General features: G+C 52.4%; 1 protein-coding gene across 1 annotated transcript; it reads left to right on the forward strand.

Moving 5' to 3' along the window:
* Positions 1–10,156: 10,156 nt before the first annotated feature.
* Positions 10,157–14,161, forward strand: GPR45 (G protein-coupled receptor 45). The gene has a single exon (XM_081101189.1). The coding sequence runs from the start codon at positions 10,775–10,777 to the stop codon at positions 11,879–11,881; it is 1,107 nt and encodes a 368-aa protein (XP_080957315.1). The 5' UTR covers positions 10,157–10,774; the 3' UTR covers positions 11,882–14,161.
* The last annotated feature ends 6,956 nt before the right edge of the window (positions 14,162–21,117 follow it).

Here is a 21,117-nt window from a genome sequence, read left to right on the forward strand (position 1 = left end):
CCCAACACTGCTAAAAGGTTTTCTCGCCTTCAAATTCTGAAGGTGTGCTTTCTGCCAGCTGGAGTGCTCCCACGCTCTGTCTAGAAGAATCCCAAAAGTCCGACTTGAGGGAACTTAAAAGGATGAGCCAGGTGCCAACTTCCAGCTTTTCTATGCACATACTCTGTTGCCTCATGGGAGTTGAAAGGCACAGATCATGAAATGTTTTGCAAAGCCTTAGCTGCCATGCATATAAAATTAAATTTGCTCAAAGCAAAACCCTTAGGACAGCAGCCCCAGGGACCCACCTTCCCACAGTTGGCTCAGACTACTCCCCAAACCTAACACGTGGGGTGACCAGGACTCGCCCCGCCCCTCCCCTTGCCTGGGGCCCCATATGTCCTGGGGCCTCATGACTTCATGTCAGCTGGTGGGCGTGTGGTGGAGGCATGTGAGTACATTAAGCTGTGCTCTCTCTGCTCTGACCCCGACCCACGAGTCTCAGCATGGGCCTGGCCGGAGGACTGAAAGATTTTTCACCTGTAATAGGAAAGAACCCTTTCAACGCCACTTTCTGCTTGTTCCATGGGCCAGGGGCTGCCAGCCCTCAGGCTCCTCCTTAGAGGTGGCACATTCTTGGGGAGTATTGAGAACTCTTTTCTGGAAAATGAACTAAAACCACTATTAAAAATTCAATCAGTTGCCTACAAACAGAAATGAGGGTCTTTCTTGGATGACAGAAATGTTCTGTGAATTGTGGTGACAGTTGCACAACATTGTAAATGGACTAAAAAATCATTGAATTGTAACCTTACGATGGGAAAATCTTATGATGTGTAAATTATGTCCCAATAAAGCTGTTAAAAACATTAAAACATCCAAAATAATTATAACTGAATGCATAGGTATGCCTGTCTTCCTTCTATTACAAATGAAAATGCTGACTTTTACCAGACGTGGGTGTTCATTGTGTTTTGTTTGTTTTCAGACTAGGGACACAAAATGTTAGAAAAGTTGCAAAAGGTACAAAGAAGTTTAAAGTGGTTTTTAGGAAGCCAAGCAGAGCGGGGAGCCTGCGCGTGATCTGGAGAAGGAAGGGGTTCTGCGCAGCGGCCCTGCTGCGCCCGAGGGCGGTGCCGCTGGATGAGCCGCGCCTGGGCCTGAGCGGGGCGTGGGCCGCCACAGGTCCCCCCAGCGAGTCCACGTGGGCGGGGCTCATCTTTGCATCTTGGGAAAGAGAAGTGACTCAGATTTCATTAAATATCAAGCTATATCCATCTAAACAACACCGCGTGCTTTGTGCCTCTAGCAAAAGCTCCATGCTTGGTGCAGAGCCTTAAAAACGCCACCTCAGGCGCAGCACCGAGAAACTAGTTCATAAAGGGGCCAAGGCTGGCTTTCCACAGTCAGAGGCACAAATACACTCCCAAGGACCCCCGGGGGTCTGGCCCCTGAGGAGTGGGTGCTTCCCTCTCCTAGGGGAGGTGCGTGAAAGAGACATGGAAACAGGCCATCATGACGGGCGGCAGGTTATTGTGGACGTTCAGGAAGCACCTCAAATACCCGTTGTTCCTTCTCGACACGAGCGCGAGGGTAGGCAGCGGCCAGCCTGACGGTCCTCTGAGTCTGTGGGGAGGCCTCTGTCCACACCGTGGCCCGCGGCACCGTCCGGCCCAGGACCGGGACGGAGTCAGGGCACAGGCAGCACTGGGGCCCCTTCTTCCACGGGTATCATCTCAGCAAACCACTGACTCCTGCGGGGTGTCTCCTCATCTGTAACTGAAACAGTAACAGTACATCACTGGGAGAAGGAAGTAAGAGCAGCTTTGGAACATTTTGCTTAATGTTTTATCCAAATATTATTACTGTTTCTTTGGTCAGAGCAAAAATTATGTCTGGATTAGACCTCGGATATGCAGAGCGCTGAACTTGGGCAACTTGGTTTTGCACCTGGGCACCTGGCCTTGGAGCAGGGAGGGGCTGCTGGGGAGCAGGGAAGGACTGTTGGGGAGCAGGGAGGGGCTGCAGGGGAGCAGGGAGGGCTGCTGGGGAGCAGGGAAGGACTGTTGGGGAGCAGGGAGGGCTGCAGGGGAGCAGGGAGGGACTGCTGGGGAGCAGGGAAGGACTGCTGGGGAGCAGGGAGGGACTGCTGGGGAGCAGGGAGGGCTGCTAGGGAGCAGGGAGGGCTGCTGGGGAGCAGGGAAGGACTGTTGGGGAGCAGGGAGGGCTGCAGGGGAGCAGGGAGGGCTGCTAGGGAGCAGGGAGGGACTGCTGGGGAGCAGGGAAGGACTGCTGGGGAGCAGGGAGGGACTGCTGGGGAGCAGGGAGGGCTGCTAGGGAGCAGGGAGGGGCTGCAGGGGAGCAGGGAGGGCTGCTGGGGAGCAGGGAAGGACTGTTGGGGAGCAGGGAGGGCTGCAGGGGAGCAGGGAGGGACTGCTGGGGAGCAGGGAAGGACTGCTGGGGAGCAGGGAGGGACTGCTGGGGAGCAGGGAGGGCTGCTAGGGAGCAGGGAGGGACTGCTGGGGAGCAGGGAAGGACTGCTGGGGAGCAGGGAAGGACTGCTGGGGAGCAGGGAGGGCTGCTAGGGAGCAGGGAGGGACTGCTGGGAGCAGGGAGGGACTGCTGGGGAGCAGGGAAGGACTGCTGGGGAGCAGGGAAGGACTGCTGGGGAGCAGGGAGGGCTGCTAGGGAGCAGGGAGGGACTGCTGGGGAGCAGGGAGGGACTGCTGGGGAGCAGGGAAGGACTGCTGGGGAGCAGGGAAGGACTGCTGGGGAGCAGGGAGGGCTGCTAGGGAGCAGGGAGGGACTGCTGGGGAGCAGGGAGGGACTGCTGGGGAGCAGGGAGGGCTGCTGGGGAGCAGGGAGGACTGCTGGGGAGCAGGGAGGGCTGCTGGGGAGCAGGGAGGGCTGCTGGAGTGTCATCTGAATATTTCCTAAATGTGTCCCTGAGCACCAAGGATTGGCCAGAAGCTGCACAGTGGCCAGGTCTCCGTGCAGCCCGAGCCTCCCATCTCTGCAGCAGGCAATCCTGCATCCTCTACACGCAGCAGGTTTTAGATTTGAGGGGACGTAGGTCTCATCCACGTCTGCTCCAGAGCACTTGTGGCAGCACAGCCGTCGGGCACAGAGTGTAACAGGCCATGGACAGCGGTGTCCGGCTCTGTCCCGGCCCGACTGTCTGCAGCCTGCTGGTCTCCAGCGTCGCGGTCCCACGGACGCCCTGCAGCCCTCTCTTGCTGCATCTCTGTTCCCAATGGACGACATCATTGCTCTTGCTCCTTAACGCTAACTCACTGCCAACACGAAAGCCTGACGTGAACTCCCACCGTCGGGTCTGGAAGTGGCGAGCCGAGCTAATGCAGGGCCCGGGGCTAGCGCAGGCTACGTGCTGCCTTCCATCAGCGCTGCTCACCAGGTCATCACCACGGACCAATGCGAGGGGCAGAGCTCAGCGCGTAGTTAGCTCCACCACTGCGACCCTCTGACCCCTGGCAGTTAGCACACAGAGGGCTGGTGTCAGGTCCTCAGTCAGTAGGTCTGGGTGGTCTGGCACTGTGTGTGTGACAGGTCCTGGGTCATGCTGGCACTGCCTGTGTGACAGATCCTGTGTCATGCTGGCACTGCCTGTGTGACAGATCCTGTGTCATGCTGACGCTGTGTGTGTGACAGATCCTGGGTCATGCTGGCACTGCCTGTGTGACAGGTCCTGGGTCATGCTGGCACTGCCTGTGTGACAGATCCTGTGTCATGCTGATGCTGTGTGTGTGACAGATCCTGGGTCATGCTGGCACTGCCTGTGTGACAGATCCTGGGTCATGCTGGCACTGCCTGTGTGACAGGTCCTGTGTCATGCTGGCACTGCCTGTGTGACAGATCCTGGGTCATGCTGGCACTGCCTGTGTGACAGATCCTGTGTCATGCTGGCACTGCCTGTGTGACAGATCCTGTGTCATGCTGGCACTGCCTGTGTGACAGATCCTGTGTCATGCTGACGCTGTGTGTGTGACAGATCCTGGGTCATGCTGGCACTGCCTGTGTGACAGGTCCTGTGTCATGCTGGCACTGCGTGTGTGACAGATCCTGGGTCATGCTGGTACTGTGTGTGTGACAGGTCCTGGGTCATGCTGGCACTGCCTGTGTGACAGATCCTGGGTCATGCTGGCACTGCGTGTGTGACAGGTCCTGGGTCATGCTGGCACTGCCTGTGTGACAGGTCCTGGGTCATGCTGGCACTGCCTGTGTGACAGATCCTGGGTCATGCTGGCACTGCCTGTGTGACAGATCCTGGGTCATGCTGGCACTGCCTGTGTGACAGATCCTGTGTCATGCTGACACTGTGTGTGTGACAGGTCCTGTGTCGTGCTGGCACTGCGTGTGTGACGGGTCCTATGTCATGTTGACGCTGTGTGTGTGACAGGTCCTGTGTCATGCTGATGCTGTGTGTGTGACAGGTTCTATGTTGTGCTGATGCTGTGTGTGTGACAGGTCCTGTGTCGTGCTGATGCTGTGTGTGTGATGGGTCCTATGTCATGTTGATGCTGTGTGTGTGACAGGTCCTGTGTCATGCTGACGCTGTGTGTGACAGGTCCTGTCTCATGCTGACGCTGTGTGTGTGACGGGTCCTATGTCGTGCTGACTCTGTGTGTGTGACAGATCCTGTGTCGTGCTGATGCTGTGTGTGTGACGGGTCCTATGTTGTGCTGACGCTGTGTGTGTGACAGGTCCTGTGTCATGCTGACGCTGTGTGTGTGACGGGTCCTGTGTCATGCTGATGCTGTGTGTGTGACAGGTCCTGTCTCATGCTGACGCTGTGTGTGTGACGGGTCCTATGTCGTGCTGACTCTGTGTGTGTGACAGATCCTGTGTCGTGCTGATGCTGTGTGTGTGACAGGTCCTGTGTCATGCTGATGCTGTGTGTGTGACGGGTCCTGTGTCATGCTGATGCTGTGTGTGTGACGGGTCCTGTGTCATGCTGACGCTGTGTGTGTGACGGGTCCTGTGTCATGCTGACGCTGTGTGTGTGACAGGTTCTATGTTGTGCTGACACTGTGTGTGTGACAGGTCCTGTGTCTTGCTGACGCTGTGTGTGTGACAGGTTCTATGTTGTGCTGACACTGTGTGTGTGACAGATCCTGTGTCGTGCTGACACTGTGTGTGTGACAGATCTTGTGTCGTGCTGATGCTGTGTGTGTGACAGGTCCTGTGTCATGCTGATGCTGTGTGTGTGACGGGTCCTGTGTCATGCTGATGCTGTGTGTGTGACAGGTCCTGTGTCATGCTGACGCTGTGTGTGTGACGGGTCCTGTGTCATGCTGATGCTGTGTGTGTGACAGGTCCTGTCTCATGCTGACGCTGTGTGTGTGACAGGTTCTATGTTGTGCTTAGACTGTGTGTGTGACAGGTCCTGTGTCTTGCTGACGCTGTGTGTGTGACAGGTTCTATGTTGTGCTGACACTGTGTGTGTGACAGATCCTGTGTCGTGCTGACACTGTGTGTGTGACAGATCTTGTGTCGTGCTGACGCTTTGTGTGTGACAGATCCTGTGTCATGCTCATGCTGTGTGTGTGACAGGTCCTGTGTCATGGTGATGCTGTGTGACAGGTCCTGTGTCATGCTGACGTGTGTGTGTGACAGATCCTGTGTCATGCTGACGTGTGTGTGTGACAGGTCTTGTGTCATGCTGACCCAGGTCCAGGGAAGCACTGGTCTCTAAAGGGTTTAGCTGTATGTAATAAGCACACATTAAGCGTCTGGCGTTGCTCAGGATTGTCAATAAAGATTTGCTTCCTTAAAAGGCTTCCCAATTCAGTTCTATTTGAAAATTCTCTCTCCTCCTCCCCCCGCAAGGGCCTGTCTGAATTGAGAAATAAAAAATCTGTCTCCTTCAGCTCACTTTTCTTAGAAGTTGAGACATATGGCATCACACCTGCTTCTAAACACAGCTACTTGATGTCTAACTTCTGGCAGTCCCTGCATATTTCCTCCTTGCCAATAAAGTTATTGAAATTGAAATATACCATCTGTTTGAGAGTTTGTATCAAAAAGACAGATGACACTGTTGCAGGCAGTGGCAGAGTCACCCTGTTCCCAGCAATCCATGCACCAGAATGTCCTTCTGCACCAGGATAGAAAAGTCCAGGTCAGAGCCCCTCATTCCCTGAAGCAACAGTAACAGCTACAGAGTCCGCCAAACGCCCTGCCATTGGGCTGGAAAAGAAACAGCAAGTTCTGTTGGCGTTATATGTGTGCACATGTTTGTACATGTGTGTACATATATGCCTGTGTGCATGTGTATGCATATATGTGCATGTGTGTGCCCACGTATGTACGCCAGTATATGTATGTATGTATATATTCCCACTTTTCAAAAGTTCATGCTACACCACTTCACTTCTACAAAAGACCTACATTAGTACCTGTTTTCACAAACAGAAAGAAATCCAAAGAGGACTTTGACTTTTAAGAAAACAAGGAGAAAAGTGAAAATAGTGTCAGCATTTGTTTTGCTCGAGTGGTTAGAGGCAGGCCCCCCACACCCTCAGGACTTCAGTACTCTCAGTGCCTGGGCCTTGTCTCCATGGGTTTTGTGCATCTTGGCAAGACAGGACCTTGGGTATCAGAAAAGCATAGGAGAGCGTGTAAGGGTGTTGCACTAGCGTGGAACGGGTTCCACATGAAGTTGTCACACTTAGAGAGCAGGAAGAAAGAGTCCTTCCCTCCCCCTCAGATTTCCAACCTCCGAAGCTGTCTTTTAAGCATCCATTTCCACCGGCTGGAGAGAAGGACAGGTGTTATCCTCAGGTTCCTGTGCCTCGGCTCGGGGTGTGTGTGGAGTGTGGGGACCGTTTTTCTTACTCTGTGCCTGTCAGTATAGTAAATCCACAAGGAATAAAGTGCTATGCAAAAAGCACAGAAAATAAGAATGCTCTCAGATTTAAACAATATGAATGCCAAAATTAGAAATTAAATAGGACTAAAGTTAAAAATCCCCCAGAGCATAGCATAAAAAGAGACTAAGAACAGAGACAAAATATGTCTGGGAAAAGAAAAGCAAAATTGAGGCCCAATGGGTGAGGTCCAGCACCTACCCAGATGATCAGGAGGGAGAAAACGAATACAGGTGTGAATCAGAGACTTTTCCAGTCGAGATGTACGTGGCTCTAGATTTAAAAGACCCACCGAGTATCCAGCCAATAAAGGAGAAAAGACCCAAATCTAGCTACACCCTTACAAAGACATTTTCAGAGAGAAAATATCAAACCGTCAATAGACAAAAGGTTGTCACCTACGAAGGAAAAGAATCCAATCTACTTGCAACCTCATTCCAGCAATGCAGAATGCCAGAAGGGGGCGCCTCCCAGCTCCTGGGAAATCACTCCAGCCTACAAGCCAGCCTGCAAGCCAGCAGCCAGCAGAAGGGCAGAAGATTCCAGATGAGCAAGGACTCAGAAAGCCCTTTCTTAGCAAGTGATTTAAGGATATTGTCCAGAAAAATAAAGGAAACCAAGAAAGAAGATGACAAAGGTTAGGAACACGAGATGAAGAGATACTATCCATACTTGATAGAAGGCCATCGGACACATAAGGATATTTTTATAGTCACTATGGTCATTCAATTAAATTATTTTAAAAATGGTGAATCGAGGAGCAGGCGCAAAGGCTCCAGGAGGGGATCCTTGGGAAGAAAGGATTATCTTCTGAAAGAAAGCGGTTGAGAAACCAGGGGAAGGCTCATTGCGCCAGGGAAGAAATGAGAAAGGCAACAAGAACCTTCCAGGAAAGCACCGAGAGCAGCACAGGAAATTCACGGGCAGCACGTGGAGCAGCTGTAACATGGCATGTGATTAGCATCAGAGCTGACGAGCTGTCAGACAATAGATGCCATCTGACCATGACGCTGGCATGAGCCCCTCACACACGGGACCCCTCTAGGATCAAGTCACACCAGGCGGGAGGATGGAATTCCAGCAGACAATCCCATTCAACCCTGAGCAATGCGACGTCGACATAAAAATCTAAACACTTTTCATGGTAGTTAACTTCTCAACGTCACCTGATAAAAAGGCATAGGAAGCCTGGCTGTGGATTCAGGAAAGGATGTAAATATTACTGACAGGTGTAGTTAATGACAGAATGAACATGAAAGGGGAGAGAGGATGTGGGGGATGGGAAGAGGTACCAAGTCCATATTTTATAGAGATGAAGAGACACTGTCCATATGTGATAGGCCATACAGATGTATAAGTATATTTTTATAGTTACAATGGTCACTCAATTAAATTATTTTAAAAATAGTGAATTGAAATCATTAGGAAGAGAGTGAGGTCAAGTAGACTGAGCTAAACCTCATCTTTCAGATGGTGAGGCCAGCAGATAGCATCTCTAATGAGTGAATCAGGAAATTAGACATAAGTGATCATCTGGTTCTGGGGTAACCGTCAGTAAAACCCCAACCACAAAATGGCAGAAAGAGCCTGCCTCTGAGAGGTGATGGCAAAGATTAGTGTAAGAGACTAGACAAAAACAAGAAGCTAATATTTTAATTGAAAACAAAGAAAGGAATAAATATTATAAATATGCACGTGGGAATGCAACTTTAATTAGAAGCCTGTCAGGAATTGAGGCAGATTTCCCGTGTTTCCGCTTCCATGCACGCACACACATGTGCATGTACACACACACACACACATGCACCCCTTTCTTCTTCCTTCTGATACCTACTTACTCTTGGTTTCTGCTTCAGTTTGCCAGGACCCCTTTATCATTCAGGGTGCAGATCAGAAAGAGTCCAGACCCAATTAGGAAGAGACTCCTGTCAAAGGCGAGGCCAGGCTAAGGGAACTGGATGAAGGCTGGGAGCACGCTGGGCGTCACCCGGACGCCACAGGCTGAGGCAGGGAGTCAGGGAACGGGGAGAGGGCTTGGCTTTCCTGGGGAGTTGCCCTGAGGGGCTGAGCCCTTCTGAGAAGGATGAACCACTGCCAGTCACAACCAGATGGGCGGGAGCCAGGGCAAAAAAAGACCTCATCTCTCTCCCGAGCAAGGTGCCCAGTCTCCTGGGCAGTGTCAAGGCGGAGAGTGGCCAGGATTTGGAGGGGCAAAGGACGAACAGCAGCACCCCCTCCTGGCCTGGACTGAACTGGGCTTTTTTCCCATGAAGCCCTTTGTCACATCCCTCTGCATAGGTGCTTTAGTTACTTTATTTCCGAGTTCAGATTTCTGCTGAGTGAATGCGAGCCCTCAGAGTCCGCATGGCCAGGCCGTGGACCGGCTGCCCTTGGGGCGGCTGCCTGGTCCCAGCAGCTGTATGGGAAGTGGGGGTGTGGGGGAGAGGGACGGGGGGGGGAAAAGTATGACAGCCTCCCTCTGGGTGGAGCCACTTCACCTGCTGGCAGGTCTAAAACAGATGCAGGAGTGGCGCACGTATCACATACAAACTCAGCGACAGTCATTGTAACTGTGATGACTTGCCTCAGGGCTCACGTGTTAAGGTTTACAGAGTCCTCTATGACCCAGGCATGGTGACGGTGCTTCACGGGATACCATGTGATCTGCATGGCGAGGCCACACCTGGTGGCAGAGGTCAGGCAGCCTGCTCGAGGGAGCCCAGTGATGGATGCGCCGTGGGGGCTGCCTTTCACCCAGCCCGGGCAAGACTCTGGACTCAGGCTACTGATCGCTGAACACCATGCTGCCCACATCTGTGAGAAACAAAAGGAAAGCTAGCATCATCTTTTTTCTTTCTTTGTTTATTTTTTTTGGAGAGAGTGGAAGTGAGGGGGGAGGGGAGAGAGAGAGAGAGAGAGAGAGAGAGAGAGAGAGAGAGAGAGAGAGAGATGTGAGAGAGACACAGTGATTGGTTGCCTCCCGCACACACCTAGGCTGGGAATCGAACCTGCAACCCAGGTAAGTGCCCTTGACCTTGAATGGAACCCGAGACCCTCCAGTCGGCCAGCTGACACTCTAACCACTGAGCACACCAGCCAGGGCAGCAGCATCTTTTAAAAGAGCTTATCTTTGGGGAGAGTTTCCTTCTTTCCAGCACACTGGCTACCCAAGATGCCTCTGAGGTAAACTGCATACAGGATCTGCCCGATTATGTCTTACAACTGCACGTGACTCCACCTATGTGTATCTCAGAACAAAGCTAAATAAACGTCATAGGACTCACCTACTCAGTGAACAGACCTGCTGGCAGCTCCTGTTCCGGGCGCTGGGAGGGAGCAGAGAAGGGCAGACACGCGCCCTGACCTCCCATGAAAGCGGCTTCTCCAGACTTCACTCTGCCAGGTTGCTTGTAGTTCAAGTCATTAAATCCATGCTTATTCCGTAAATGGTGATTAGAAAGTATTCACTTACTAACCCCTTGCAAAGTAGGTCTGATGGGTTTCTCTGGGTTACTTAGCAAGAGTTACAGCGCTTGTGAACAGCAAACCTGTCCCCGGTGGTAGCTGAGTGAGCCCCTCTTCTCCCCACCCAGTCTAGAACGCCCGGGATTAAATGCGCTACTCAGCAGCTTGCAAGCTCTAACTCCGTCTCCCCGCTCCTTGCCCAGGTGGGAGAGCGCCCCCAGGAAGCTGTGACACAGGCCGCGGTCTGAGCCGGTGGAGGTCCCTGATGAGTCACGGACCCTGGCGAATGCTCCCGGAAGAAGGCGCTTCTCCCGACCCTTCCACCGCCCTGCAGAGCCCAGCCGGCCGGGGGGATGCCGGCAGCCCACGGAGCCCGGCGGCCCCCGCAGCGCTGAGGGGCGCCCCTCCGGCGTTTCCGCCCAGACTCCCAGCTTCTCCCCAGGATGTCCTGCAACCGCACGTCCGCGGAGACGTTTGAATCCCTGCCGTCCAACGGGAGCCACGCGTGGGAGGCGGCGGCGGCGCCGCTCCGGGGCTGCCTGGCCGGCCTCCTGGTGCTGATGATCGCGGTGGGCTTCCTCGGCAACTCCGTGGTCTGCGTCATCGTGTACCAGCGGCCGGCCATGCGCTCCGCCATCAACCTGCTGCTGGCCACGCTGGCCTTCTCGGACATCATGCTGTCGCTGTGCTGCATGCCCTTCGCGGCCGCCACGCTGGTCACCGTGCGCTGGCGCTTCGGCGACTCCTTCTGCCGGCTCTCGGCCGCGCTCTACTGGTTCTTCGTCCTGGAGGGCGTGGCCGCCCTGCTCATCATCAGCGTGGACCGCTTCCTCATCATCGCCCAGCGCCAGGACCGGCTGACCCCGCGGCGGGCCAAGGCGATCATCGCCGCGTCCTGGGCGCTGTCCTTCTGCGTGTCGGCGCCCTCGCTGGCCGGCTGGACCCTGGTGGAGGTGCCCGCGCGGGCCCCCCAGTGCGTGCTGGGCTACACCGAGCTCCCGGCCGGCCGCGCCTACGTGGTGACGCTGGTGGTGACCGCCTTCTTCGCGCCCTTCGGCGTCATGCTGGGCTCCTACCTGGGCATCCTGCACGCCGTGCGCAAGAACGCGGTCCGTGTGCGCAACCAGTCCGACACCCTGGACCTGCGGCAGCTCGCCAGGGCCGGCCTGCGGCGGCGCCAGCGGCAGCAGCAGGTCAGCTTGGACTTGAGTTTCAAAACCAAGGCCTTCACCACCATCCTCATCCTCTTCGTGGGCTTCTCCCTGTGCTGGCTGCCGCACGCCGTCTACAGCCTCCTGTCCGTGTTCAGCAGGCGGTTCTACTGCAGCCCCTCCTTCTACACCACCAGCTCCTGCGTCCTGTGGCTCGGCTACATCAAGTCTGTCTTCAACCCCATCGTCTACTGCTGGAGGATCAAAAAGTTCCGCGAGGCCTGCATAGAGCTGCTGCCCCAGACCTTCCAGATCCTCCCCAGAGTGCCTGAGCGCATCCGACGGCGCGTCCAGCCCAGCACCATCTACACGTGCAACGAAAACCAGTCGGCTGTCTAGCGAGAGGCGGGTGGGTGGAGGGGGCACAGGGCCTGAGCCAGGACCTGGCTGTCCTGCTCTGCCTCCTGGCATCTGAGCCCCAGTGGGCATCCTGTGGCCGCCAGTGAAGCACAAAGGTACTCATTTGTGAGCAGAGGAGCCCGGCTCCCTTGCAGGTGAATGATTTCCGTGGTCTGCTGCAGGAGAGCAGGGGTGGGTCTGATGGAGACTTCGGGAGGAAGGCGCTGGGAACTGGAGGGAGCAGGGAGTGGGCAGAAAGTCAGGGAAGAGGAGGGAGCAGGGGGTGGGTGGGCTGAGTGTGGGCAGGAGGAAGGCTCTGCTTAAGAGAAACCCTGTGGTTTCTTTACATTGATCACATGAGCGTTTCCAACCAGGCCACATCGTCCTTTCTGTAAACCAAGATCACGCTGGGAGCAGAGGGAGCCGGTGCCTCTCAGCTCCCGGGAGGGCACGTGGGAGACGCTGGGGCAGCTCAGCTGAGAGAAGCCCAGGGAGGGCTGGGTGTGTACTCCGCCTCTCCTGCCGCCCAGCACCCCCTGTCTCTGGGCCTGGGGCCTCCATCCTCCCTGTCTGCCAGGACCGTCCCTCTGCCCCTCTCTTTCCCTTGCTGCTCCCCAAGCCTCCCTTTCTTCTCTCTGCTTCTCTCTCCAGGGGGCAGACAAGGCACAGTCCTTCTCTTGTAACTCATCTTCTCAGCAGGTATTTGAAGCGGGCTGCTTTCCCTCTCAGAAGTGGTCCGTGGGCTTAGTTTACACGTTTCCTCTGGACACGCTGAGGCCGTAGCCTCCCGAGCTGCCGCATGGACTTCTGCGCTGGACCTGCTGGCAGGGGCCGGACAGACACCGACCTGCCCGCAGGTCCCCGTCGATCTCTGTGCTCCTCCTACCTCATTCCTCCGCTGTCCTCGGGGCCACCCGCCCGGGGCCTTGGTCCCCGAGCCCAGGCAGGACCGGGGCCCTGGGAGCGAGGCTGCCGACGGGGAACTTGGCTGCTTGCGCTGTGCCCTTGGCCACTGGCCCAGGTCGCCCATTACTCCAGAGCTTCTGACGTGGGGTCGGTTTTCCAGAGTTTGAGGCACACCACTGAGTCCATGCAGCTCTTTTTACAGTTTCAGATCTGAAGAGACTGGGAAATCGAAGCAGAAATTCAGGAAATCTGAACCCATGTCTTACTCTAACAGGAGCTAGTGTGTGACCTTGTTCACTTCACCTGACTTCTTGGGCCCGTTTTCCCATTTACCATGCGAAGAAGCAAGTCTAGATGATCGCCCATGTCCCTTTCATCTCTCAAACACTCAGATTCCAAAAGGGCATGTTGTCTGCCTGGTGTCACAGCTCCTCTGCATTCCTGTATTTCCCACACCATGAGCCTTTATTTAGTGCCTGCTAGACGCAAGGCACTGTGGGAGAAAGAGGGACGAATAAGGCCCGGGCTGTGCCCAAAGGCAGTGTCCAATTTATCTCAAGATCATTGTAACTCAAGCCTGGCCTGCGTAGCTCAGTGGTTGAGCATCGACCTATGAACCAGGAAGTCATGGTTGGATTCTGGCCAAGGCACATGCCTGGGCTGTGGGCTCCATCCCCAGTGGGGTACGTGCAGGAGGCAGCCGATCCATGATTCTCTCTCATCATTGATGTTTTTCTCTCCGTCTCCCTTCTTCTCTGAAATCAATAAAAATATGTTTGTAAAAAAATCATTGCAACTCAAATTCGGCCTAACGCAGACGCTCCCTTTCATTGCTCTTCTTGGTTCCTTTCCCAGGTTGCAGCAAGAGGCCAGCTCCTGTCCTCGCACTCGCTTCCCGTGGTGCTGGTGACAGGGGCAGGAAAGAGCGGGCATTACAGAGAACATAATTTATGTTATTTATATTACCTAAGCCCAGAGCAGGACTTGTTGTGAAAATAAGTGATACTTGTTCTCACTAACTTTACCCAGGTGCAGAGAGAAAGATGGGCAGTTGGTGTGTGATTGAGATGGCCTGTCAGTTCTTGTCCCAAGTGCCCCCAGCAGGGTCAGGGTTTGCCTTTGGCTCCCGTCCAGTTCAGCCTTAGTGGGCCCAAAGCACAGCCAGCCCCGGAGGGACCAGGCCAGTGGTCACCTCCCCTGGTGGGCATTGAAGAAAATGCTCCCCCAGAGCCTTGAGTAAAAGAGAAATCACAAAACTGAATGAATGAAAGTACCAAAATTCACACCTGTCAGTGTTACATGATGTATGTTGAAAAGTAATGTGTTTCAAACTAATAATTTTGTACATATTTTTAAATAAAGTATTATTGCTCTTTCTGTGTATAAGACTATGCTCTCTTGTCATAATTAGCACCAAGCCAACCATCTGGAGCCCAGCGTCCCCTCAGACACAGCACCTTCAGGAAGCGTAGAAGCCGGCAGTTACTCCCCTCGCTGGAGTGACTGAAGAAGGACATTGAGGGGAGATGAAACCCAGGAGACTGTGAGCAGTGGGGTCAGTGGTGGGGCCCAGATCGTTTTAAATCACAGCCCTGCTAAGTAACCTGTGGTCTTCACCTCCGACTCCCAGCGCGTCACCTTTGGGAGTCTCTCTCCCTCGCCGAACCTCTAAAAACTCTACTCCCCTCGGCCATTGCACAAGGCCCAGGCTGCGCCCAAAGCAGCTGCCCAAGCTTGTCCCCTTCTGGAGGACGACAACCACGGCTCCCTTGTTTTCTGTTTCTGTCTCTTCTTTAGCCCTGGAGTCACCCAAACCCTGGCACCTGGGTTGTTCGGTGGAGCCTTGGGAGGTGACGATGGTAGTGACTCTCCAGGAGGCAGCCCCCGGTTCCTTGGGAGAAAAATGAGACACAAGTCTCAGAAGTGTCATCCCAATTCCGAGTCCCCTGGAAAACCCACTACCTTTGCGTCTTGAATCTTGGTCCCTACTGTCGGGGTGAAATAAAAGCAGAGGTCATCTAGGGCGCTCTGCCAACCCAGACAAGTGACGAAAATCTAGATCGATTCCTACTTTGCTGTTCTGAGACCTGGGTGTGCTTTCCCCTTGCGTGACTTACAGCGCACACTTTTGGGGGGCTAAAAACCTGCTGGTTAAGTATTTACAATGTTGCTCTGCCCCCTTGCTCACGCAGTTGGCAGCCCCGCCTCCCAGGGCCCCGAAGTCTCAGAGTGTCAGCACCCAGGCTTCGCTCCTAGGAAATGCACGGGGCGGGGGAGGGTGGAGCCAAAGGGCATGCCCTCCCCAAAACCAGGGCCACCTTGCTCTCTGCGTGATTCGGGCTTCGGGCAAGTGATTTGGTGTCCCAGCTTTCTCCTCTCCCACGCGGTGTAAATACTCCCCCCAAGGCTCCGTGAGGAATAAATGGACTAATGCACATGAAGGGTCCGGCCCCTGCGCGGCCGTGGCAGAGGCTGCACACTCGGTGGCAATAGTGACGGCAGTTGTACCGTCTACTTGCCCTGAGCCAGCCTTTGTACTCCGGGGCAAGGGCAGCGATTTGTCTCAGAAGCTGGCTGTTAGTCCCCTTCCTCATCGTCAGGTGGGCCTAAGATTTCGGGGTTCAGTGGATAAGAACACAACATCCACAGGAGCCAGGAGCATGGGATTGACTTTAAAGAGCGAAATTGCCGATGGCTGGACTGCAGCACTTGCCCACATCCAAACTGTTGCCTCACTGGGCTGCCAGGAGAAGGACGGACAGGTGGACCCCTTTCCATGCGTACCCTGAGAGCATACTGCTCTGAGGGGCTCCTCGCTGAAGAGCTGAGTAGGGTTGTAAGCATGCAGGGAGGCAGGAGTGTGACGAGGGTAAGGGTGGGGCTGCTATCACAGCCGCCCAACTCGAAAGTGTCTGTGAAAAAATAACCCTGTTTCCTTCAATAAGTCCAGGGCAGTGGGTGGGTTCTCTGCCAGGAGGTGGTTCAGGATTCCCTCCTCCCGTCCAGGTTCCCGCTGGCCCTTGAGGAGAGAAAAGGAGGAGCAGAGAGGTAAGACACCCACACTTCCCTGGGCTTCCCTGTCAAGACTGAATCACATGACTACACAGCTGCAAAGGAGGCTGGGAGGTGAGTCTACAGTCTGGAGTGTGTGCCCAGCTCTGGCTTTTTTAGCCTGGAAGGACAGAAGGATTTGGTGTGTTCCCAACAGTCTCTGCCAAGACATGGCACAATTTTGAAAAACAAGGGATCCTAGCACATATACAAATTCTCACATTGAAGTAGAAATCTCATCACTGACCATTTCCTCATTGTAAAATAAGCACACCCCTCTCACAGTGACCCCAGAAGGCTGCCTCTCTCTCCACCTCTCACCCCAACATACAGGGGCCCGCTCCCAGACACAGAGACTGCAGGCACTTACACCTGTGCCAAGGACGAGAGGAACCACGGGTAACCTTTTAGACACAGAAGATCTGAGACAGGTGGGCTAACCTGAAAATTTGCAGCCACAAAGAGATGAATTTGCCAAATAAGGGGAAAAAATTACTATTTAAAACAAAATCAACAGTGATTGAAAGGTTAAAGTCGTTGGTGCACAGGCAGGCAAAATAACAATTTTAGACAGTGAATAAAGAAAAATTGAATTTATTTAAAGAAAAGGGGTTGGGGGATGGGAATATCCAGAGAGAAGGGCGACACGGCACCAAGCCAAAGGGAACTGGGTCGATGATGGCTGCCCCTAGGAGCTCAAATTTTGTCCTTATAAGCAGTCAATGTCAGGAAGCTTTTGTCATCAGTGGGTTTGGGGGGCTTGGTGGATGGGCTTGGGCAGTGAATTGGGTCAACAGGAAAGCATTGTGGGTGCTACTTTGCAGTTTTAGTTCCTTATATGGTTTGATTCTTGGTGTCTGGCATTTTTGGTCTGACAAGTCTTCCTGGTGTCTGTCCTCCTGTGGCGGGGAAGCTTACAAATGGCCCTGAGTAATTATATTGCCTTGTAAGTCTTCACAGTGATTGAGACCACCTTTGCCTGAGAATTTGTTAAAGGAAAGACTATAATTTCAAAGCTTTGCCTATTAAAAGGTGGAGACTGGTTGCCAGTGACAAGGAAGACCCTACCGAGTGTGGGAGGGGCACAGGCCAGGCTCTGGCGATTAAATTATTCAAGGAAATTCAGGGCTTCCCATCCTAGCTGGATCTATAATAGAAGGGTGCTGAGCACAAGCATAGTGTGTGTGTGTGTGTGTGTGTGTGTGTGTGTGTGTGTGTGAGTGCTGAGGGGACGGCCGAGAGGCTCCCTTAGCAGGCAGTTCCAGTTCGCACTCTGCTCTCTGGCCCTTCGTCCTGGAGGAGCAGGCAACATGGAGTTCTAGAGACAGGAGAGGGCCAGTGGTTGCCTGGCTCAGAGAGGGGAACAGGGCGGCCTCTGTGCAGACAGATTTGGCCTCATTAGTCTGATAGGAACATAAAGAACTCACCTGTCTAAGCACTTCGATGTGGCCAGAACGTTACCTTCTGCAGTCAGGAATCTGAGGGCCCGAGGTGCAAGGTCAGCCTTCCAAGGTGTTCAGGTTTAAGACCCTAAAGCTTCCCAAAGGCCAGGGAACAAGCACGAAGTCCCCCACCAGATCTGCACGTTCCATCTCCACTGTGCGCTCCCGTGGCCACTGGCATTTGCTGGTCCTGTGCCAACCCATCCAGCCAAGGGGAAAAAATAGCCAAGCTTGTTTTTGGAGACATTTTTTTTAAAAAAACAGGTTACTGCTCCTTATTAAGTGTACTTTTGAAATGCTGCCACCATGTTTCCTCATTGCAGTATTGTGTGGTGTCACAAAGATTCAAAAGTTTTATTAAACCAGGAAATGAGGCTCACTAACCTCACCAAAAAAGACAAACAAGGCTGGATAACTTTCACATGGGAAATGGAGAGCTTAAGCTGCTCTCACAGAGGACCCAGAGGGGAGGGAGAAATATGGTAACGGGAGGCTCCTTCTCTCCTTAGCTGCCTGTTCTCTCCAGGGTGTGCTGGGCCTCTTGGGAAGTGGTCAGCCCAGGCTGCTCAGTGTCTCCCCACGAGGGGAGCCCTGTGCGGCTGAAACACACCCATTTGTGGGGTTCTCACTGGGGCCAGATGGGCACTCACGGAGGCTTCCCACACTGAGCACCGAAATGATACTCCACGGGGTTTCACCTCACAGAGTCTACAACTCTGTTATGTCTTTGTGGGAAGCTGCAGGCCCTCTTCTATCTACAGGCCTCTTCTCTTTCCTTCTCAAACAATGCAATAAGCAGATATCATTAGGTTCCTACCTAGACAAGAACTGACTCTGTAAAGTCTACAGGTAGCATCTGTACAAGAAGGGCATATTTTCCTTCTTTATAAATAAATATTCCCTAGGCTTAAGAAATGTTTTAAAAATATACCTATCAATTGACTTTTTAATTATACAGGTAATTTGCTCCTTGTAGAAATGAAAACAACTGAAGATTCCAAACTGATGGCAGAGTAAATGGATGCTACACTGACACGCTCCCAGGGCCAAACTGGAATTACAATTAAAATACAGAAAAACCATCCTAAATAATCAACTGAAGACTAACTGGAGAGAACCCTCATAACCAAGGATGGAAAGAGACTGGTAGGAAGTGTGGAGGTGCAAAAGGCTGGCTGAGCTCCCACAGACAGAAACTGAAATTCCAAAGGGATAGCTCAGCTCCAGGGAGTTTCCACTGAGAGCACCAGAACTTAGAAAGGTGCCCATACAACATCAGGCTATGAAAAGCTACAGAGTATACATTCTTCTCAAGTGCACATGGGTCATTCAAAAAGACAAACCACATGTCAGGACACAAAACAAGCCTCTACAAGTTCAAGAAGATTGAAATCATATCAAGCATCTTCTCAGATCACAGTGGAATGAAATTAGAAATCAACTACAGTAAAAACATCCCAAACCATTCAAACACATGGGGGCTAAATAGCATGTTATTAAACAATGAATGGGTTACCAATGAGATCAAGAAAGAAATAAAATACTTCCTGGAAACAAATGAAAATGAACACCCAACAACCCCAAATCTCTGGGTGCAGCAAAAGCAGTCCTAAGAGGAAAGTTCATAGCACTACAGGCCTATTTCAAAAAACAGGAAAAATTAATAATAAACTCTTTAACCCTACAACTTAAGGAATTAGAAAGAAAACAAGAAAAGCCCAGAATACCCTAGAGAGAGAGGACTTAAAGTGAATGGGGCTGGTGGAGCTCATGGCTCAAAGGAGAGACATCCCAGATTCTAGCCTAGAATTCAAAGCTCCACACTCATTGTCACCAAGGACCTCCTCCAGGGGAAGGGGACCCAAAGAAAGGAGCGATGAGAGGAGATGGGAGAAGACAAACCAACATTGCATTTCCTGGCTCTGGAGAATTCCCTGAAGGATTCCTCAGCACAGTATGTGTAGCCTCACTGAAGTTTAGAGAACTGAATTACAGGGTGTCATGTCTGAATTGTATACAAATCTTGACAAGAGGCAGATAAACTTCAGCTGAAGACTACTGACCTTCACAGAACTCAGCTCTTCACCTGACCTCCAGCTCCTCCCTTTCTCCCAAATGTCCCTGCCGATCTCTAAGCTCTGGAGTTCTCTGGGCAGGCACAGGGACAGGGAGTGGGCCTGAAGGGCCATAGCAGCTTCAGAGATGACAGGTGATGTCATCGCACCTGTGTAGGATCATGATTCCCTATCCAGACTTTTGGGCAGGAGTTCAAACTGCTCTTGACCAGAGAGGCCAAGAAGGATGCCTCAGCCTCACTGCGCACAGACACAAGGAATCCCGAGGGTCGCTTCTGGCAGGAAGTCTGTGTGAGGAAGAGACAGACTGAGGAGGAGGTTGAGACATCACTGGGGTAGGGCAGGGCTGAGGGGTAAGAAGAGATGTGTGTGTAAAAGATGAGAGTGCTCATTCTCACTCCCAGAAAAGTCTGGAAGGAATATATCCTAAGAGACCCAAAACAATCAGAAAGAATGTATGTACCCCTCTGTTCATAGCAGCACAATTTACAATAGCTAAGATCTGGAAACAGCCCAGGTGCCCATCAGTAGATGAGTGAATAGAAAGCTGTGGTACATTTACACCATGGAATACTATGCAACAGTGAAAAAGAAGGGTCTCTTACCCTTTGAGATGGCATAGAGGGACCTGGAGAGTATTATGCTAAGTGAAATAAGCCAGTCAGAGAAAGACAAGTATCATATGATCTCACTCATAATGTGGAGTCTAATTAACAAAATAAACTGATGAACAAAATAGATCCAGAGACATGGAAGCATGGAACAGACTACTGAATCTCAGAGAGAAGACAGGGGTAGGTGTGTGGGAAAAATCAACCAAAGAACTTGTATGCATATGCATATATGCATAACCCATGGACACAAACAATAGGGTAGTGAAGACCTGGGGCGAGGGGTAGGGGCAAGCTAGAAGGGGTCAATGGGGGAAAGGGAAATAAAGTCTATCATCAGTTTAAGTAAGAAAAAAAAGAAATGAAAATACCTAATGTGTTATCAGAGGTGTGGATTTTTTACTCAAAAACATAAAGAAAGCCCTAACCAGTCTGGCTCAGTGGATAGAGCGTCGGCCTGCGGACTCAAGGGTCCCAGGTTCGATTCCGGTCAAAGGCATGTGCCTTGGCTGCAGGTACATCCCCAGTGGGGGGTGTGCAGGAGGCAGCTGATCGATGTTTCTTGCTCATTGATGTTTCTAACTCTCTATCCCTCTCCCTTCCTTTCTATAAAAAAATCAATAAAATATATTTAAAAAAACATAAAGAAAAATAAAGATTTTGTGGTGTTTGTTTATTACATACAAAAATATATCTTTTTCTTTGAGAAATTCAGATCATATTGCACCACAGTGTTATCCCCTATTTTTCATGGGCTTTTGTTTGTGTTTTGAAGTCGTTTCTAACAGCTGGAACCCTCCATTGCCTGGAGGTGCCCCAGCGAAGTTACGTAGGCACTCTACTCTTTTTTAAATGCTGCAATGAGCATCCTCCACGTGAATCTTTCTGCCTAGCTGCTGACTGTTTTCCTGAGATAAACTTCTAACAGCGGACTTCCAGGCTTCTGGTGTCACAACAAAATTGCTTTTTCAGGAAGTCCAGGCGACTTATCCTGTAGCCAGCTGTGCTCGGGGATTACTGAACACAGAACCTCTTAAGGTAGGTCACGGATCAGTTCCCACCAGCCACCAGGGGCCCTGTGCCACAGGCTGGGCCAACACTCTTTGGTGCCCGTTGGCTCATGAATTGGAGCGTGGAGGCACAGGGAGAGG

The sequence above is a fragment of the Myotis nattereri genome (assembly GCF_964212035.1).
Source record: "Myotis nattereri genome assembly, chromosome: 10".
NCBI classification, from domain to species: domain Eukaryota; kingdom Metazoa; phylum Chordata; class Mammalia; order Chiroptera; family Vespertilionidae; genus Myotis; species Myotis nattereri.

Excerpts from the sequence above, each read along its gene's own strand:
- GPR45 (XM_081101189.1), top strand. The coding sequence starts at position 10,775 with ATGTCCTGCAACCGCACGTCCGCGGAGACGTTTGAATCCCTGCCGTCC.